Source organism: Plecotus auritus, assembly GCF_963455305.1.
Source record: "Plecotus auritus genome assembly, chromosome: 4".
Classification (NCBI taxonomy): domain Eukaryota; kingdom Metazoa; phylum Chordata; class Mammalia; order Chiroptera; family Vespertilionidae; genus Plecotus; species Plecotus auritus.
In genome coordinates this window covers 126,069,562-126,087,827 of record NC_137775.1, presented here as the reverse complement: position 1 = coordinate 126,087,827, position 18,266 = coordinate 126,069,562, and the positions used below count along the sequence as shown (strand labels likewise).

The following is an 18,266-nucleotide window of genomic DNA, read 5'->3' as shown; positions in this document are numbered from 1 at the left end:
TCCACTCCCTCTGGGGCCCCTGGCAGTGGGCAGGGCAGGACGATGACATACCCGGAAGGGGCTCTTGGGCACGTTGACGCCTCCCCAGGAAATGATGATAGTGTGCTTAATGGGCTTGGTGGGCACATAGGAGCAGCGGAAGGTGCCATCGCCATTGGGGATGACCTTGATGTCAATGGGGCAGCCGTCCGCGTCCTGTGGGCATCACCAAGCAAGGTTGAGAGGGCTCAGGCCTTCTCAGAGCACCGCCGCCCTCTGCTGGCTGCTGGCGGTCCTCCTTGCCCACAGTTAACACACAGGCTCCTTCCCCAGCCCAGTCCTCAGGCCACATGACTTAGCACCACATGCTCTGGAGGCCAGAGTGCACGCAGGAGACAGGCTTTTTGGCCACCAGTGTGGCCTGGTCGCCCAGCCTACATCTCTGAAATGTATTGGCAGGGGAGAGCCTGGGCTAAATCAATGTTCCAAAAATTGAATGAACGTTTTAAAGAAGAATCATCCTCCTGGACCCAAGAATATGTTCCTTAACCTCTAGGGGCACTTGGGAGGATAATGTCTTGCTCTATTGAATCACCTTTCAATTGCAAATTATTGGTATAAAAATATGTTTTTTATAAAGTATGTTTTTAAAGATTACCAGTAAGAAAACACAAAATTTTTCATAGTTCTAATGCACCAGTAAGAATCAGTCTTGTGATGCCTGAAGGCCCCTGCCTCTCACCTGTCCCCACCCTCCCAGGGTCCCTGCCCAGAGCAGTGAGGGGCAGTGAGAATGGGCAATGTCCCACCTGGGCATAGAGTTTCAGGTCGCCCTTGCCAGCTGTGCGGGCATCAATGGTGAACTCTGCGGGCTTGTCCACGATGCAGCCAGTGGGCTCTAGGCCGGGTCCAAAGGCCTTCACCTAAGCAGGGGAGGAGAAGAGGGTTGGGTTGGGGAGTGGAGGGGGGCCCGATCATCCCATCCCGGGCCGGTGAACAGAAGATGGAACCAAACCTTGTCTGGGAAGCAGTCAGGTGGGGCTGGCTGGATGTGGGCAATGAAGGGCGAGTCTCGGATGTCCTCGTCGTCACAGATGACGTGCACAGCGTACTCCCCAGGCTCCGTGGGCCAGTACCGCACGTCACAGGAGCCATCGCCCTTGTCATCACATTCGATTTTGGCCTGCGAGGGTCCCTCAATGGAGAAGCCTGGGTGCGAGGTGGGGAGGGTCAGAGGGCACTAGAGGCACCTTGGACACCCTGTCATTTCCCCAGCAACCCCTCGCCAGTTGTCCCCATGTCCACCTCCTTATCTCATCCCAACACTCCCCAGCTTTCCTGCCTCTGGTCCCCAGTCATTCTCAAGTCTCCCTCTATCACACCACTCCCCAGCATTCCCATCTGCCGCCACACAGTCACTTACCCAATGTCCCCACCTCCGTGCCAATGGCTTCCACCACAAAGTCAGCTGACTTGCCCACTTGGCCAGTTTCCAAACCAGGACCCCAGGCCCGTACCTTCTGCGCTCCTGCCTCTGGGCTCACCTGTACCTCAAAGGGGCTGGGTGAAGGGGGAGCTGGTGTCAATACTGGGAAGTATCTGGCAGAGCTACCCCTCCTCTGTTCCCTCAAAGCCCCAGGCAGCCGGCTCCCTCTTCCACCTGTGAGGGCCCAGACAGGAAGGCAGGGGTGCCTGGTGCTTACCTGCGGGGGATGGCATAGCCGCCCCATGTAATGGTCACCACATACTTCCCAGGCACCACAGGGTAGTACTCGCACTCGAACACACCATCTCCAGCCTCCCGCACCTTCACGGGCTCCTCTGTGCCCTCTGAGGTCAGGAGGAAAGCGGGAATCAATGGTGTGTGAGTTCCAGTTCCTCAACCCCCTTGAGGAGCCCTTGAGACCCAGGCCCAGCTTGAGGGCATTGCTACGTGGGCAAAGCCCCATGTTGGCCAGGAACCACATGTCATCCCTGTGTATCACAGCCCACAGTAGCATCTAGAGCGGAGAGGGCCATTCCCAGCTGGCAGACTGGGAAACTGAAGCAGAGAGGAGCCCGTGTGCTTAAGGTCTCACAGTGTCTCAGGTCAGGGTCTCTTTGAAGTCTCTCCAGGGGGGGTGTGGTACTGACTCTCAAAGCTCTCAGGGAGTAAGAGCCACTGGCCACATTCCTCCCTGTTCCCCCAACCCAGCCGTGGGCAAACTACGGCCTGCGGGCCGGATCTGGCTGTTCTATCCGGTTCTCTTGCTCTCCCCTCCGCTCCTTTACTTTGAATTTATATTAGTTCACACAAACACTCCATCCATGCTTTTGTTCCGGCCCTCCGGTCCAGTTTAAGAACCCATTGTGGCCCTCGAGTCAAAAAGTTTGCCCACCCCTGCCCCAACCCCACCACCTCCATCCCTGTCACCCCCACGCCTCCAGTCCTGGGCCTTGGCACTCACTTGGCCCCTTGACTGTGACTTTGAGCTCTCCACTGCCGGCGCCCTTGGTGAACACCTTGAAGTCAGCCACCTCTTTCACACGCACGCCCTTGGGCTGCAGACCCCGTCCAGAGGCACGGCAGGCATTGGGGTTACAAGCTAGGGAGAAGGAGTGGGGAGGTTGGGGTGCTGAGGGGTCCTGGACAGAGACTCAGCCCCTCACCACTCATCCCTCACTTTACAGTCCTCCTGACGCCCTCACAAGTCCATTGCCCCATGCAAGCCTTCCCCAGTGCTCCCTGGTGTCCCCAATACAATTGAGGCTGCTAGGAGCCACGCTGGGCAAGGAGCAGCCACAGGCCCTCATCAGGCCCATTATAAGAAACCGTTCCTGCTGGCTCACAGTCAGTGCTGCTTGGGACAAAGGCATGGCAGAGCCTGGGCAGAGAGTGGGGCAAAGAGAGATAGAGAAGGGCCCTTCACCTACTCCAAGGCCATCCACCTAGAGCCATCAGAGCAGCTTTAGAAACAAAGTCATGCCACAAAACACTCAGCAACACCACGGAACAAGAGATAATTCATTCCACATAATGGGAAACCTGCCACAGATCACAGCAAGGCCTGGGAATCAGCCTGCCACAGAACACGCCATGGCATTGAACCAGGCCTTGCTACTGAACACAGAAGCTCAAGAATGGTGATCTCAGCCCGCCACGGAACACATAAAATGGCATGGAACCTGTGACAAGATAGGTCCTATCACAGAAATCATCAGGCAAGTGGCAAAGACACGAGATCTGCCACAGAACACAGGCAATAGCGTGGAACCTGGGGCCTATCCAGAATGCCACGGAAGCGGGGATTCCATATCACCTGGCCATGCCACATAGCACAGGCAAGGCCAGTCAGCTATGGCCAGGCCTGGCCCCGCCTCCACTAAAGTACTAACACAGCGCCACTCTTAGGGCCTGGTAGATGATGGGCACGGCGGGGATGAGCAGTGGCAAGGGCTCTGAGTGGCAGGGAGAGAACCAAGAGGGGGAGTCGCCACCTGAGGGTCTGGTGTATATTTGCCCCTACCATGTGGCCCTGTTGCTTCCCCCTTAATCTTTCACTGTGGTCTCCTGACCCTTCTCGGGGATAGGGATTGGAGAGGTGATCAGGGTGCCATCTCTCCGGAGCCCTGCCCCTGGCTGCTCCTTCTGCCCTTCGGAAGCCTTCAGCAGCTCCCCACCCACCCCTGGATTTAGCACTCCATTTCCCATAAATCCTCAGACCGAGAATTTGGTGACAATTCTCCTTATGTCCTGGCCTCGGTGAGGTGACTGTGGGGGCAGGTGAAGGGCCTTTACCTTCTGCCACATGGACGGGGAAAGGACTGCGGGTGATGGGGGCACCAGCGAAGGCCACATGCACCATGTGAGGCCCCTCCATCACAGGCCTGTATGTGCAGCGGAACGTGCTGTCGCCCTTGTCCTCCAGGGCCACCTCCACTGTGTCTCGCCGGCCCTGCGGGTCCACGATCACCACAGCAACATCACCAGTGCCAGCCCCTGCCACGGACAAAGGCTGTCAGCCCCACACTGAACACACATAGCTGCCTGAGGCCCCCGCACCCTGAGACCATCTTCCTCCTGGCTGGCACCCTGCCCCAGTCCCTCATCCACACCCACCAGGGGCCCTCCTGACACCCCCGAGGCCAATCCTTACCCGCAGTGTAGATGTCAAAGTAGGTGGGTTTGTTGGCTACATTACCCACAGGCTCCAGGCCAGGGCCACGGGCTGACACCTTATTGGCATCCCCCAAGGCCATGCCCACATTCACCTCAAAGGGGCTGCGTTCAATATTCTGGCCAGCAAAGAGCACGGTCACCTAGGGGTCAGGGGTCAAAGGTTAGCTTCTAGGGAAGAGCAGATCTGAGAGGGGGTGAAGGGGAAAAGCAGAGCCAAGGAGGGCGGGAGGAGGGCGGCTGGTGCTGTGAGCTGAGAGGGGGGGTCCACGCAGCCAGAGCCCAGGATAGGAATGGAATACGAAGCGAGGGGAGGGCCGGGGGGAGGGAGATACCTTGTGCAACCCAGCAACCTTGGGCACATAGGAGACAGCGTAGGTGCGGTCCTTGTCATTGTTGGGAAGCACCTTGGCCTATTGGAAAGGGAACAGGTTGGAAGTCACAGTGGCTGTAGCCCCTCCTGGCCCCATAGTGCCTGGTGGCCCCCATGGTGAAGCTTCCCCTCTCCAGCATAGCGGGTGGCTCTGGCAGCCACCTCCAGGTCATTCCTGTTGCTGGCCTGTGGACTCTGGTTCCAATGTCACACTAATCCCTTTCTCCCAGTGGCCTCTCCATACCTCCTCAGTGTGGCCCTCGGGATCCTCAATGTAGACCAGCACCTCGCCCAGGCCGGCATCCACCGTCTGCACCGTGAAGTGGGCGGGCTGCAGCACCGTGTTGCCCTGGGGCTCAATACCTGAGGGGGAAAAGGCAGATGCAGATTACTTGGGGAGAGCCACCCTAGCAGGCACCCAGCTGACCAGGGAGGGCTGCTGGGGGCTCAACACATACCAGGCCCATAGGCAATGGCCTTCTTGGGGTTCAGCTGCTTGGAGCGAACGGGGGCGCCAGGTTTGAGCTTGGCCTTGGGGAACTGGGACAGGTAGGTCATGACAGAATGTTCATCCACGTTGGGGTCCACAATCTCCTCAGGGGCAATCACCTGCCACAGGAAGGAATGGGTTACAGGGTGCCCTCCTTACCTGGCAACCTGGTTCTCACCCACATCCTGACCAGCTATCCTTGCACACCCAACCTGCACCCTTGGTCCTCCTGTCCCTCTCCTCTTCCCAGACCCAAACTGCAAGTGTACCTGGGGCACCCCGAGCCAGTCGTCCGCCTGCTGCATGGCCTCCCGGGCGTTCTCCACAGGCTGGTTGGGGTCCCAGGCTGCCCAGTCAGGACAGAGGCCTGCAGAGATGGTGGAGAGCAACAATGATGAAGGGGAAATGGTCAGCCAGAGACACAACATGTGCTCATCAACACCCTCATGGGCTGTGGATTCACACCCCCTCCCACCAGTTAGGTTCCTGCTGACCCCCCACGTTATGATCCAACGGCTGGGATGCCCATCACTGTTTAGAGGCAGGCAGTCTCTCCTAGCACCAACAATGAGGCTTTTCTATCGTGGCTGATGCAGCCTGGCACCAGCCCTGCCAGCCAGCCTCCTGCCTGCCCAGGCTCCAGTGCAGACCCTGAACACCAAACCCCTGTAAGGGTACCTCTCCCAGGCCCCTCCACTTCATTCTGCCTCAGGGATGGACAGAGGAGGTCAGAGTCACTGTCCCACATATGCCTCTGACCCATACCCTAAAAGGTCCCCTCACAGCTGCCCTGAAGTCTTAGGTCTCCATGCACTTCCCACATCAGCCTTAAGGCATAGACTCCCTCCTCTCCTTCCTAACTGCTCACTTGGGGAAATTGAGGCATGGAAGAGCCTGCTGGGAGAGGATGAGTTCTCCTCTATGTTCACCCAGAACCCAGCTTTTCTAACAAAAGAAATGCTAAGGCAGCCCCAGATCATTCCTTTGCCGTCCTGCCAGCCCTGCCAGTCCTGTGAAGGCGCACAGGGGTTAAGGGGTGCTGGTCTAGGCTAGACCTAGAGAAGGGGAGGTGATGCTCACTGGCAGGGAGGGGCCAACTCAGAGGCTGGAATCCGTGCCTGGCCGGAACAGTTGAGCTCACTGCTGGCAGCCGCACCAACTGTGGGCAATGGCTCAGCAGCTGGGAATGCCTCCCAGGCTGCCGGTGCCCCAGCCTCCCACCCCCTGCTCCCCAGCTGACCCCCAAGCTGGGGGAGGCTTCCCCCAAGGGACCATGGCTTCCTCGGGGAGAAGACCTATCTTCTCAGGAGATGAAGCTCAGAAAGGGAGCTGCACGTGGGGCAGGGCTCCAGCTGTGGTGCCTCAGTCTTCTCATGGGCCCTGGCTGCCCCCACTTGACCAGGCCAGGGCTGGGTCACCTGCCACTGGGCAGTGCTACTCCAGCCTCAGCCCCTTCTCCAAGCTGTCCCAGGATGTCACAAAGAAGAGCCTTCTCTGGGATGAACTCCTGGGCTTCTTGCTACAAGTCCCAACACCTTTCCTTTCTCTCAGCTTGGCAGAAATGGTGCCATGTGGCAAGTAGGAAGCCGAGGCTCTAGGCTCTAGATCAGTTCTGCCACAGACAAGCTGTGTGATCCTGGACAAGTCACTTGCCCTCTCTGGACCTCAGTGTCCTTGTCTATAAAAGGAGGGGTTTAAACCTTTTCCTGACACTGCAGAATCTGGCATACCCATCAGGAAAGGCCTGACTCCAGCAGATTCTCAGCCAGAGAAGGGGCAAGCCCCACAGTGGTCCTGATCCCCAGCCCTGAGATATGCATTCTGACCACCCCAGGCCTCAATACCACCAGCGCATCCCAGCTCTCCTTCCAGGCTAAAGGATCCATGTGTGTCATGGGGCCCACTCACCAGGAGCACAGTTGTCCACCAGGGCACCCAGAGCTTTGCCGTCCTGCCAGTCGCGATTGAAGTTGGTGATGGGCAGCTGAGGCACCTTGTTCTGGATCCAGCCGAGCAAACGCTGTTTGGGTGTCTGCTTTCGGGCATCTTCATCATCCTCATCCTCCCACATGGGCATGGAGATGGAGTAGTGCAGGATCAGCGTCCAGATCAGCCCCAGGATCAGCTTCAGGTTCCCATCCACGATGGCCTTGCTATCTGCAGAGCGGAGGGGACAAGTTTGGCTCAGGAGGGTTCTACTCTCCACTGCCCAGATCCCTCTGCCCCCACAGTGCCCTGCCTCCTACCAAATTCTCACCCTCCTGCAAGGCCCTGCCTCCTACCAAATTCTCACCCTCCCGAAGCCCACCCCTTTATCCTTTATTGCCTTTCCCCTTTTCCCTTCAAAATAAGGCTGCTCCTTAATGTGTCCCCACAGCAGGTAATCTCGCCTCTATCACTTGAGTGGGTCTCATATTAGGCTGCAGACATCCATGCAATGATCTGGCATGTAAGTCTTTGTGGGGCAGACACTGTTTTGTTTTGTTTCATTTTTAGACCGTTTTTAGAGGTATGCTTGACATACCACAAATTGCACATATTAGAGCAGGGGTCCTCAAACTTTTTAAACAGGGGGCCAGTTCACTGTCCCTCAGACCATTGGAGGGCCGGACTATAGTTTAAAAAAAAAAACTATGAACAAATTCCTATGCGCACTGCGGGCCCGGGACGAGTCGGCTGCTAAGCAGGACAGGCAGCGGCACCCGGCGGGCCGGATAAATGTCCTCGGCGGACCGCATGTGGCCCGCGGGCCGTAGTTTGAGGACCCCTGTATTAGAGAGTACAACTGGATAAGCTTTGACAATATGTATATACCCGTAAAGCCATCGCTATAAGATAATAGACACACCTCCCCAAAGTTTCCTTTGTGATCCCTCCTCCTGCCCTTCCTTGTTCCCCCTTCCCAGGCAACAACTGATCTGCCCTTGGTCACTACAGACTAGTTTGCATTTCCTAGAGTATTATACAAATGGAATCACACAGTACGCACTCTTTTTCTGTCTGGCATCTTTCACTCTGGACACTGTATTTTGTCTCTCTATACTCAGAGTCTCAAACATAGTAGGGTCTCAATAAATGCTGGATGAATGAATGAATATTGAAAAAACTGAAGTTGGAAAGTAGGATCAACTTGGTTCCAACCAAATTGTCCTCTGAAGACCATAAAAGGCTTTTGGAACAAAGTTCTGGGAGGAGGAAAAGGGTACAGTGCATACTCTGTTAAGGCTTGAAATCATGTTATCGAATGCTGGGGCCAGTAGGACTTCACTAGAGCCCGGGAAAATGTCCCCCATGTGAAAGCAGGTCTGAGAAGCTGACACTCTCCACCCATCCCCTCCTTTGAGGAGTAAGATGGATCAGAACTGGTTCCCCAAGATTTGGGAGGCCTAGTTCCCCTTTACCAGCCAGAAGAAATATCCAGGAGCAGGGGGTGGGGGGTGGGGGGTGAGCAGGGTTTGGACTGGAGTATAGGTCTTTGGAAACCAGCTTAATTGTAAAAGATGATCCCAGCCTGAAATCCATCGGTTTCCCTGAGCACTGCTTTTAGGAGGTTGAGAGGGGGCGGCGGGAGACTCAGCCTTGTTTACTGGCGTTGCCCTGAGAGGTGGGAAAGGGTGGGGCTGGAGGCGTCCCTTACACATCTTTTCCTGCCCCTCTCTAGATTTTGGGGGACAGCTTTAATTAAGAGATCAAGAGCCTGGGGAATCCCAGCATCCCCACCCCACCCCCACCTGCCCCCAGTGGAAGAATCTCAGCCTCTCGGTCCTTCTGGCAAGGGCTCTGGCCCCCTAGGCTCCCCCACCCTTTCACTGATTCATCCTTCCTTCCCCAGCAGCAACCCGCCCGCTCCCTCTCCCCCTGGCTCCACTGCAGCACAATGGTCTGGCAGCTTTCAGATTCCATGACACACTCACTCCCGGCCTCCTGGTGCTTCAGTGCACTCCCTTCTCCAACACACAGGCCCATGGCACTTTCACGGTCTTGACACCCAGTGCCCCACAGCCTCTCACTGGCTCGACAACCTCCAAAGTTGGTGCTTACAGAAGTGCTTCAGGCAGACTGGAGCCAGATCCCTGGGAGGGAGGCCTGGAGGCTGCCGGGGGGGGGGGGGGGCGCGGGGGAGGTATGTTGGGGGAAGATCATTCATATTTGCTGCAGGAAGAGGTTTCTCCCCAGCAACTGGCGGTGGGCCAGACAGCAAGTGGTCCACTGAGCCTTGAGGCAGGAGAGGGGTGGGTCCTACTCTGGGAAAAATGACCCTCCTTTCCCTCTCCTCCTCAGAGGCCAGGCAGAGGAGGGGAGCTCAGCTCAAGCCAGGCTTCCTCCCTTGCACCCCACGGAGCCACCACTTCTATGCCTGCTTAAGGACACCCCCAAAGGGCTAGGAGGAGCCCCACAGCCAGTCTCTGAAACCACCACAGGCCCCAAACAGAGGGGGAGGAGAGAGGGGCCGGTCGAGGGAGGTGCCGGGACAGCTGCTGTCCCCTCCAGCCCCTCCCTTGGCTGTTGGCTGAGGGAGAAGGAATAGCAACTGGGGAACAGCTGCAGGACAGAGCTGCCTCATAGGTCTCTTTGTTCCGAGGGGCTGAGGGCGGTGGGGGAGCAGAGATAGGAGGAGGGGGAGAGGGAGTGGGTAAGATGGGCACACATCTTTCAGTCCTTGCTGAATAACCTCTCCTTCAGGTGGACTTTTCAGCTCCCACCCCACTCTTAGAAAGGGAAGTGGGGAGTCTCTTTGACCCTCCTCCCAGGTGCCCAGAGGCTGATCAATTTCAGTCTTGAGACAATGCCCAGAGGAGGCCCCCAGGACAGCTCCTTACCACCATGAAAGGGAGCAGAGGGAACAGAGGAAGCAGAGGAAGCAGGATGCAGCCCCTGGCCCCTGGCGGGGAACCTCTTTACATTCAGGTTTGGGCAGCCCCTGTCGCCTGTGCCCCCTCCCCTCCACCCTCAGCCTCAGGCCCAGCAGCTGAATTGCTGACAGCTTATCTCATCAGCGGGAGTGAGCCACTTGGCCCAAACGGGGAACGGTTCCCTTCCTCTCAATGGGAACCAAGGCGCTTCCCTCCCGCCCCCAAACCAGTTTTTGCTTCTTCCCCCTCTACTCTGAGCGGGCCCCTCCACGGTGGAGCCGAGGGGCTGAGCCAGGCATCGCCATGGGGGAGGGGAGAGGTGCTCTCCGGAAGGATGAGGCCCACAGCGGGGAGGGGAGGGGAGGGGAGGACTGTAGTTTCCTATAAAGTCGTGTGGTAAGGCTCCAGGCTCTTCCCTAGAGACCCCACCTGGGGCAGCTCGTCTGTCAAATCCCAGAGCGCAGGGGGATGCCGGCCCCAGGCTGACTCCTCTCTGACCCCCCAACACTCTCACACACACCGGGCCCCTCCCCCACCCCTGTCCTCAGGCTTGTCCTTCTGGAAAGCTCAGAGACATCTGCTGTGTCACGGAGGCAGGGCTATTTCCAGGCCAGAGCGGGTGGGGTAGGGGGGCAGTGTTGGGGCAGGAGGAGGTAAGGCCTAGAGAGGGGACTGGACAGGGCAAAGGGCCCCGGATTGACCTCAGATGCTAATTCAGGAGGCCTATAGATGCCCCGAGGGGAGTGGGGGTAGACAGACACTCAATTATCTGGAGCAGTCTGCGGGCAGCCTGGCAGGGCAGGCACCTGACCCCGAGTGAAACCCCGCTCCTGGGGCCCCGGAGTGGAAGCCCCAGGGACGCGTTCCTGTAAATCACAGCAGGACTCTTAGGAGACACCACAGGGCGGGGGTCTCCCCCAGTCCCCGGCAGCAGGAAAAGTGCAGGGCTGCGAGGGGAGGGGCAACCTCCGGTCATGCAGGATCCAACCTTGGCCTCCGGGCTCCCAAGCTTAGAGTGTCTCCCCACCCCCACCCAGCGCAGACACACCTTCCAAATCTGGTTACACTCAATGACTTCCTTCTAGAGGCCTTCCCCTCCCTCCCCTGGGCGCAGACCGTTAGCTGCAGCCAATCCCGGCTTAGGCGGTGGGCAGGGGCCGGCACGGACCTGCGAGCCCCCTCCCCAGCAGGCTGAGCCGTGGGACGGGCGGGGGTTAAGCTCCCGCGCTCGCTCAGTGCCTTTTTAGGTTTCTGAGGCTGGGCCCTGCCTGCCCGGCTCCTGGGCCTGAACCCAGCCGCCGAGCACACGCGGGCCACCAGTCCTCCCTCCGCCTCCGAACCGAGGATCCGCAGAGCTTAGGACATGCTTTCGGCCCGCTCCTCCCGTAGAGCTGCTAGAAGGCTGGGAAGCCGCTGCTTTGTTTGGGGGGAGACGCCCCCAGTAATCATAACGGGCACTGGCCCTGTCCTCTTAAGCATGGCTGAGGCTGCCCGATAGCAGAAAGGGGGACGATGAGTAACGGCGGGTCCTGAGAGCCTGTAGTGGACCCCCATCACCCCAGCATCGCCATCCCCATGCCGCTGTGCAGAGAGGGGCGTGAAGGCCGTGCCCGAGTGGCGGGTCGGTGGGGGAGAGCCGGGTCCCCTCCAGGTGCCAGGGGGCCGCCCTCCGCCCCTCAGCTCCCCGTGCCCACCGGCACCTGTGTCCCCTGTCCTGGGCACTCCCCGCTCCCCACCCACACTGACCGATGGACACGAGCTTAATGTGCTCTCGCTCGAGGAACTCGAGGGCCACGGACACGTTCTCCAGCTTCATCTGGCGAAAGTTGGGGCGCGGGTGGAACTTGCGGTACATGCGCTTCTGGCTGAGCACCTCGAGCAGCGCGATGAGGCGCAGCCCGTCGCTGAGGTCGCGCTGCAGGTCGGTCAGGCGCTTGCCCACGCACTTGAGGTGCTCGTTGCACCAGCGGGTGAACGTGTTCTGCTGGATTTTCTTCCACGGCGCGTCCTCCGCCAGGTCCTTCTCTGTGGACGGCATGTCGTCCGCCTCGTCGCCCAGGCCGAGGCCCGCGGCCTCGGAGTAGCCACTGTTGTTCATCATGCCGGCGGGGCTGGCTGGGGCTGCGCTGCCTGCGGGGCACGGGCCGGGCTGCGGCTGGGGCTGGGGCGCTGTCGGGGCGCTGTCGGGGCGCTGTCGGGGCACCGCGGGACTCGCAGGTCGGCGCCGCGCGGCTCTCAACTTCTCTCGCGCCCTGGCTGGCGGGACTCGGCGGGACTCTAGGCTCCTTGGCCGCGCTCCCTCTCGCTCTCTCTCCCTCCAGGGGCGGAGCGGTGCTGCTCGGGAAGTGCCGGCCGGGCCGGGGCGGGGGGTTTAAGAAGCCCCCGGGCCGCGCTCCCCCCGCCGCGCTTGCGGCCCCCGGGTCCACGTCAGAGCGCCGGCCTCCCAGGAATGCCGCCCGGCCCGCGGGTGGGGGCTGCACGGGCCGCCCGCCCCGCCTCCTCCTCCCCTCCCCCACGCGGCCCGAGGGGGCCTCCCGCCCCCTGCCAAGGGGGGTGGGCGCTGGTCCCGGGGCGCTGCGCTGGAATGTAGGGGGGTGGGCACCCAACACCCCAAAACTAAGGATTGCCAATCAGAGATGAAATATGCCCCCTCCACGTCCCGCGGGACTAAAGACATAAATGGGGAAACTGAGGCCAGTGGTTGGTGCAGAACACACTAATGTGGGGTTGACCGACTTTTCTGGATGAGTTGGCGGCAGGGCCGTTGACAGGGAGCCCTGGCTCCTAGCCCAGGGTATTGTCCACCTGCGGACAGGGACAGGGAAGGGAAATGTGTGTGCTGGGTAGAGAAAGACTGAGAGGAAGTAGGGACACTGCGAGGCAATTAGGGAGAAGGCTTTGGGGGTGCTCCACTTTACAGGTAGAAAAGCCTCGTTTGAAGTCCAAATCCGGGGTCCCAGGAGAAAGAGGGAGGCTGCCCCTGAGTCAGTGTCCCTGTCACCAGCCCATTTGGCCTCATCCCCTCAGAATGAAGCTGAGCTCAGGAAAAGAGAACCCAGTGAGTCACACTGTGCTTCTCCCCCCCCCCCCCACCACCACCACCAAGCCTGACTCAACCAAGGTGATGAGAGGGAAGGGAGAGACTCTGCCCCACAGTAGCAGGGAGCCCCCTGGGCAATGTGCCCATTTGGGCTACAGGGCAGATGCTTCCAGTGAAAGGGCGGGTTAGCCAGATAGAAACAGGGAGAGCACTGCCCAGAGCAGCCAAGGGAAACGTGACAGAGGCTGGTGGGCAGGGAGAGCCCGGGGAAGCCAGCCAGGGAGCCTAGGCAGGACTGGGCCCAGAGTAAGCAGAGGGCGGCTGAAGGCTAGGGAATGGTGACAGCAAGGAAATGGAGGCACTGAAACAGAGCAGCTGGCCTGGACGACAGAGCTATAGAGTAGACTTATATAAAAAGAGCACATGTGGCCCTGGCCAGGTAGCTCAGTTGGTGAGAGAGCACCCTGATACACCAAGGTTGCGGTTTCATGGTGGTCAGGGCACATACAAGAATCAACCAATTTATTATTCCAAGTGGAACAACAAAAATCAATGTTTCTCTCTCCCTTCCTCTCTCTCTCTAAAAATTAATCAATAAATAAAAATTTTGAAGAGAATATATATTCCATAATGCTGTGACATACATGTACTCCTGGTACCCCCTTTGGGCCAGACTTCCTCAGCTTTCTTTGTTTGTTTTTTGTTGTTTTTGGGGTTTTTTTGGATCGACTTCCTCAGCTTTCTTATTCTTCAAGACCAAATAAGTTTGGGCCAGACAGCCTCCAGCTCAAGCTATGTGATGACTGACATTTGGGAAGGTTCTGGGTGAATCAGTCTACTTTATTCCTCTTCTCCCTCCAGACTCGTGAAAAGGAAGGGGATATGGTAAGCTTTGAAGGCTCTCTTCCCTCTGAAGGACAGAATGAGGGCAATCCCAGTTAGTTATGGAGCTCAGAAGTGCAGGGGTTTGGGGGCAGTGCTTATTGAGAAAGGGGTCCATGAATGATTTCTTTCCCTTCTCATTAGGTAGGGAGGGGGAGGAGTAGAGAAGGGGCCAGAAACAGAAAAGGGGCCTGCTGTGTGGGGCTTGGGAGGGGGGAGCTGTGGGGGCCCTGATAGTGACAGGCGAGGTATAAATAGCTTGGGCCCGCGGCTCAGGCTCATGTTCTGTCGGCTGCCTGTGACGAGGTACTTAGGAATTCTGCTCTCCTATTGGCACCCCCTCCCTATCCCCAGCACTGTCATACCCCATACCACCTTTGTCCCATGGCCAAACCAGCCACCAAGCATCAGAGCTGTCTGTCTACTTGAGAGGCTGAGTTCTCACGTGGAAAGATGCCCAGCTCTGGGGACACAACACATAGCTAGGTCTCACAAGGCACTGAGAGTGTGTGTGAGTGTGTGTGTGTGTGTGTGTAAAGGCACTTCTGACACCCCACCGAGGTGCCAGCTGAGGACTCAGTGATGTTGTCTCTGAAGCCTTGATGCAGAAACTGGGGAACAGATCTGAGAAAGGATGGGTGCCTCTCTCTGAGCTACTGGGAGGAGAGAACAGGGTAAAGGGGGTTTGCTTGGAGCCAACGGCCTCTGTACACATCCTAGTGGCTCATGGACCTGTTTTGTGGGCGTTACCTGAGGTCCCTCAGTCAGTTGAGGGCCTCTGTTAGGGTGGCATGTTCACAGGGAAGCCGCCGAGTGGAGAAAGAAGTCTCTCTCCTGCTTCTCACTCCCTCCCTCCTAGAGAGGTCCTTGTGAGACCCCAGAGGAGTGAGTGGTCCAACAGAGCAAGGTGCCTAGTGCCAAGGATGGTTCCCGGAACCCTCCTTACCCCCCTGAAACCTGAGCCTGTTGCTCTCCAGGATAAATCGGGGCCTGACTCAGGCCCCAGCCAGCCAGTCAAGTCACAGCAGCCTGACCCAGGGGCAGGCTGGTGACTCAGCCCTCAATATAGCCCATGAGCCCAGGCCCCAGGCCTGGCCATGAGGCTGGAACAGACCGTGCACAATGCTGGTCCTAGGGCCTGCCAAGTGGAGTGGCCTCCCTGAGGACCAATGTGTTCCTCCCTGAGCCAGGCGGGGGCTCATAGAGGGGCTTACAGGGGGTTTCATCAGCTGAGTATTTGGGCAGTGGTGGCTGGGGCCACAGGCCGTTTATAGCCCCCTGACTCACCACCTGCTGACCTGTCTCTGGGGAACAGGTTGCCTGACTTTACACCTGGTCCTAGTTCTCCCATCAAGGGACACTGCTCCTCCGCCACTGACAGTGGCCATATTTAATTTGGTCTGCGCAGAGTCTGAATGAGCAGGCCCAATGGGCCATGTTTTTCTGGAGCCAGGGACATTTTTACAGTCACTTGTGAAATAGCAGGCTGGCCAGGCTCACAGCAGGCCCTTTGATCAGTCAGTGATACTAATTGTGGCCCTGACCCAGGTGCCAGAGACAGTGTGGTAAGATGGAAAGATCTATAGGCTCTGTAACCTTGGGCAGGTGATGTCACTCTTTTGGGCCTCAGTTTTCTCATCTCTAAAATGGAGTTAATAGCCCAGCTGGCATGGCTCAGTGGTTGAACTTTGACCTATGAGGCAGGAGGTCATGGTTCGATTCCCTGTCAGGGCACATGCCCGGGTTGCAGACTCGATCCCCAGTGTGGGGTTGTACAGGAGACAACCAATCCATGATTCTCTCTCATCACTGATACTTCTCTCTCTCCCTCTTCCTTCCTTTATGAAATCAATAAAAATATTTTAAAAAATAAAATAGAGTTAACAGTGGTCTCATAGGGATTTTTTATGTGTGAAGATGAAAGGAGGTAACGTAAAATGATGAGCATGGTGCCTGGCAGCTAATAGGTGATCAGAAAATAAGTTAGTTTGCTTCCTGTGCTGGTATCTTGGAAAGCCTATGGGTTCTGGGGAGCTAGGTCTTCCTCCCAGCTCTGTCTCTATCCCTGGTAGAGTCCACAGCCAGGATCTCCACCATGCTTCCTTCTTCCCTTCTCTACATCCTAACACTCCACCTGCCAGCATCAGAACCAGAGTACTTCTGACCTTTGAACCACCACCCTGACCCCCAATAGCAGCTGATCCTTGACAGGAGTAGTAGATGGTATACTGTACCACGTGACCCAGAAAGGGAAAGCAGCGAGGGCTGTTGTGCAGGGAGCAGAAAGGAAGCAGTTTTGCAGAGGGCTATAGAGTGGGGGAATTGGAGGTCCTTGAAGGTGGTATGAGTCCTTGGTTCTATCTGTACCTCAACCTGGGTGTATGTTCCCCTGGCTTCTAAGAGACACCCTGTAGACTTAAAGCTAGTTCAAGTGACTTAATACATTCAACACACAGAGGCCTCTGTACTCTGGTGAAGTATATCAACAAGACCAGGAGTCAGAGCTCAAAAGGATGAAGAGAATGGCTTTCTAAAATGAGCCAATGGGCCCGACCGTTGTGGCTCAATGGTTGAGCGTTGACCTATGAACCAGAATGTCACGGTTTGATTTCTGGTCAGGGCACATGCTCGATCCCCAGTGTGGGGCATGCAGGAGGCAGCTAGTCAATTATTCTCTATCTTCATTGATGTTTCTATCCCTCTCTCCCTCTTCCTCTCTGAAATCAATAAAAATATATTTTAAAATAAAATGAGCCAACGGGGCAAGTGTCCTAAAGGAATAACTCTGTATTCTAAGCAAAAAGGCTGGGGAAAAGCAGGATCATTTTCCTGTCATTGCCCAGGCTCTAGATTCGGGCCTGGGAAGGACCAATAAAGTCCTAACTGAGGCCAATTGCTTACCAGACCATGACCTCCATTTTGACTTCTGATTAATTCCAAGTTAAATCAGTGATCCACAGTGGTAGGTAACCTTCTAGTCCTTTCCACCATATATGTTCTCTAGCCAACTGGTGACTAAAGTCGATAAATAGCAGGGTTTCACTACACTAAACAACCAGGAGCCCGGGACCAATGGCACCAGTGAGTTGTGAAAGAATTTCAATTAGGTTCCAACTGAGGACACACAGTCTAATATAACGGAGGGCAGTGCTTCTGAAATTTTATTGGGCCTACTGATCAATTGGGGATCTTGTTTAAATGCAGGTTCTATGTTGCATGTCTGAAGGGGGTCTGAGATGCTGCCTTTCCAACAAGCTTACAATGCTGATCTGTGGGTCACACTTTGAGTAGCTAGAAGCTAGGCCACCCTAAATCAGTGCTATCTTTAAGTCATTTAGAGGGAGGCAAAAGGGATGTGTGGCACTGCCGTCAATCTGCCTAGGTGCAGCCCTGTTTAAGGGGCTGGTCTTGTTTTCAGCACTTGCCCCAGGGCTGCTGGGATGGACTCCCACCCAGTTCAGCCTTGTCACTCCTCTGGGCTGCACACAATTTTAAAATCTATTCTAAGTGGCCTTGCTGCTGAATTCACTTAGTGCTTAGCAGTGTCCACCACCAGACATGCTTTATAGGTTGCTTTGGATATTTGGGTGAATGACTCTTCTGGCATCAGGTGGAAAGGAAGTAGAGAGAGGGGTCTCAGGAAACCAGTAGTCAAGGGGGTCTTATGAATATACTTGAGGGTTTTCATATGGAAACTTCATGATGAGAACAACCAATCACAAAGCATTCCACAGGGATGAATGTTAAACAAGGACACTCATAAATTATCCTCACATTCTGCTTGTCCCCACTCAGACCCATTCTCAATCCTTTGCCCTGCTTTGAACTCCAGGAGGCTGACCTAGAAAGATGACATCACATGGGCACCTCTGCTCTCTGGTTCCCAGTAGGGCTCAGCCAATGAGAGGTACCAACAGGAACCTGGGGGTGGGAAGAAAGTGGGGATACATAAACTGCCCCCTTTATTTGTGGCTCTGACAAGGACCACATCTCCCTGTGGCCTCCACGTGTCTGGGGCCCCTTTTCAGGCCTGGGATGGTAGCCACTTTCCACTGTTGCTGGTGTCTGGGGACTTCACTACTCCTTATTGGTTTTCAACTTTGCCTTCTGTACATTGTCCCTTCATTAAACTTTTCAGTAAAACTTCTGTGTGTGTGGCCTGTTTACTGCCAGGCCCCCGAGTGGTTAATCAAGTTTTCTCTAAGAGCAAACCCCTTGAGAAGTCATAGGACTAAGCCACGAAGGCTCACACGCAGATCTTCTCAGGGCATTCTTCTCGAATAGCTAGGTGTGGGCACAGAACCTAAGGGCGGATCATTGGGCCCCCCTCACACAAACTACCCAGTTCATTCCATTTCTCTGTGTTCAGATGAGCTCCCTGAGAGTGTGTTAATATGTACAGACCAATCCATCTGTGATTTGTGCCAGCTTCATTTCTGGGGTCATTTCTTGGGTGAGAAATCATATTTAGGAGTCAGACCCTTATGTGAGGT

The 18,266-nt window shown here is 56.4% G+C and overlaps 1 protein-coding gene across 1 annotated transcript in view; it reads right to left on the bottom strand.

Annotated features, from left to right (window-relative positions):
• The window catches only part of FLNC (filamin C), a 28,012-nt gene extending 15,846 nt beyond the window's left edge, over positions 1-12,166 (bottom strand). Inside the window, exons 1-14 of the mRNA XM_080666248.1 lie at positions 11,598-12,166; positions 6,907-7,155; positions 5,268-5,365; positions 4,967-5,117; positions 4,753-4,871; positions 4,471-4,548; positions 4,116-4,278; positions 3,758-3,958; positions 2,427-2,564; positions 1,683-1,809; positions 1,403-1,539; positions 995-1,188; positions 789-902; positions 52-195 (exon numbers count right to left, since the gene is read on the bottom strand). Coding sequence (XP_080522374.1) covers positions 52-195; positions 789-902; positions 995-1,188; positions 1,403-1,539; positions 1,683-1,809; positions 2,427-2,564; positions 3,758-3,958; positions 4,116-4,278; positions 4,471-4,548; positions 4,753-4,871; positions 4,967-5,117; positions 5,268-5,365; positions 6,907-7,155; positions 11,598-11,952 — 2,268 coding nt within the window. The 5' untranslated portion in view covers positions 11,953-12,166. The remainder of the gene's footprint in view (positions 1-51; positions 196-788; positions 903-994; positions 1,189-1,402; positions 1,540-1,682; positions 1,810-2,426; positions 2,565-3,757; positions 3,959-4,115; positions 4,279-4,470; positions 4,549-4,752; positions 4,872-4,966; positions 5,118-5,267; positions 5,366-6,906; positions 7,156-11,597) is intronic.
• Positions 12,167-18,266: the final 6,100 nt, after the last annotated feature.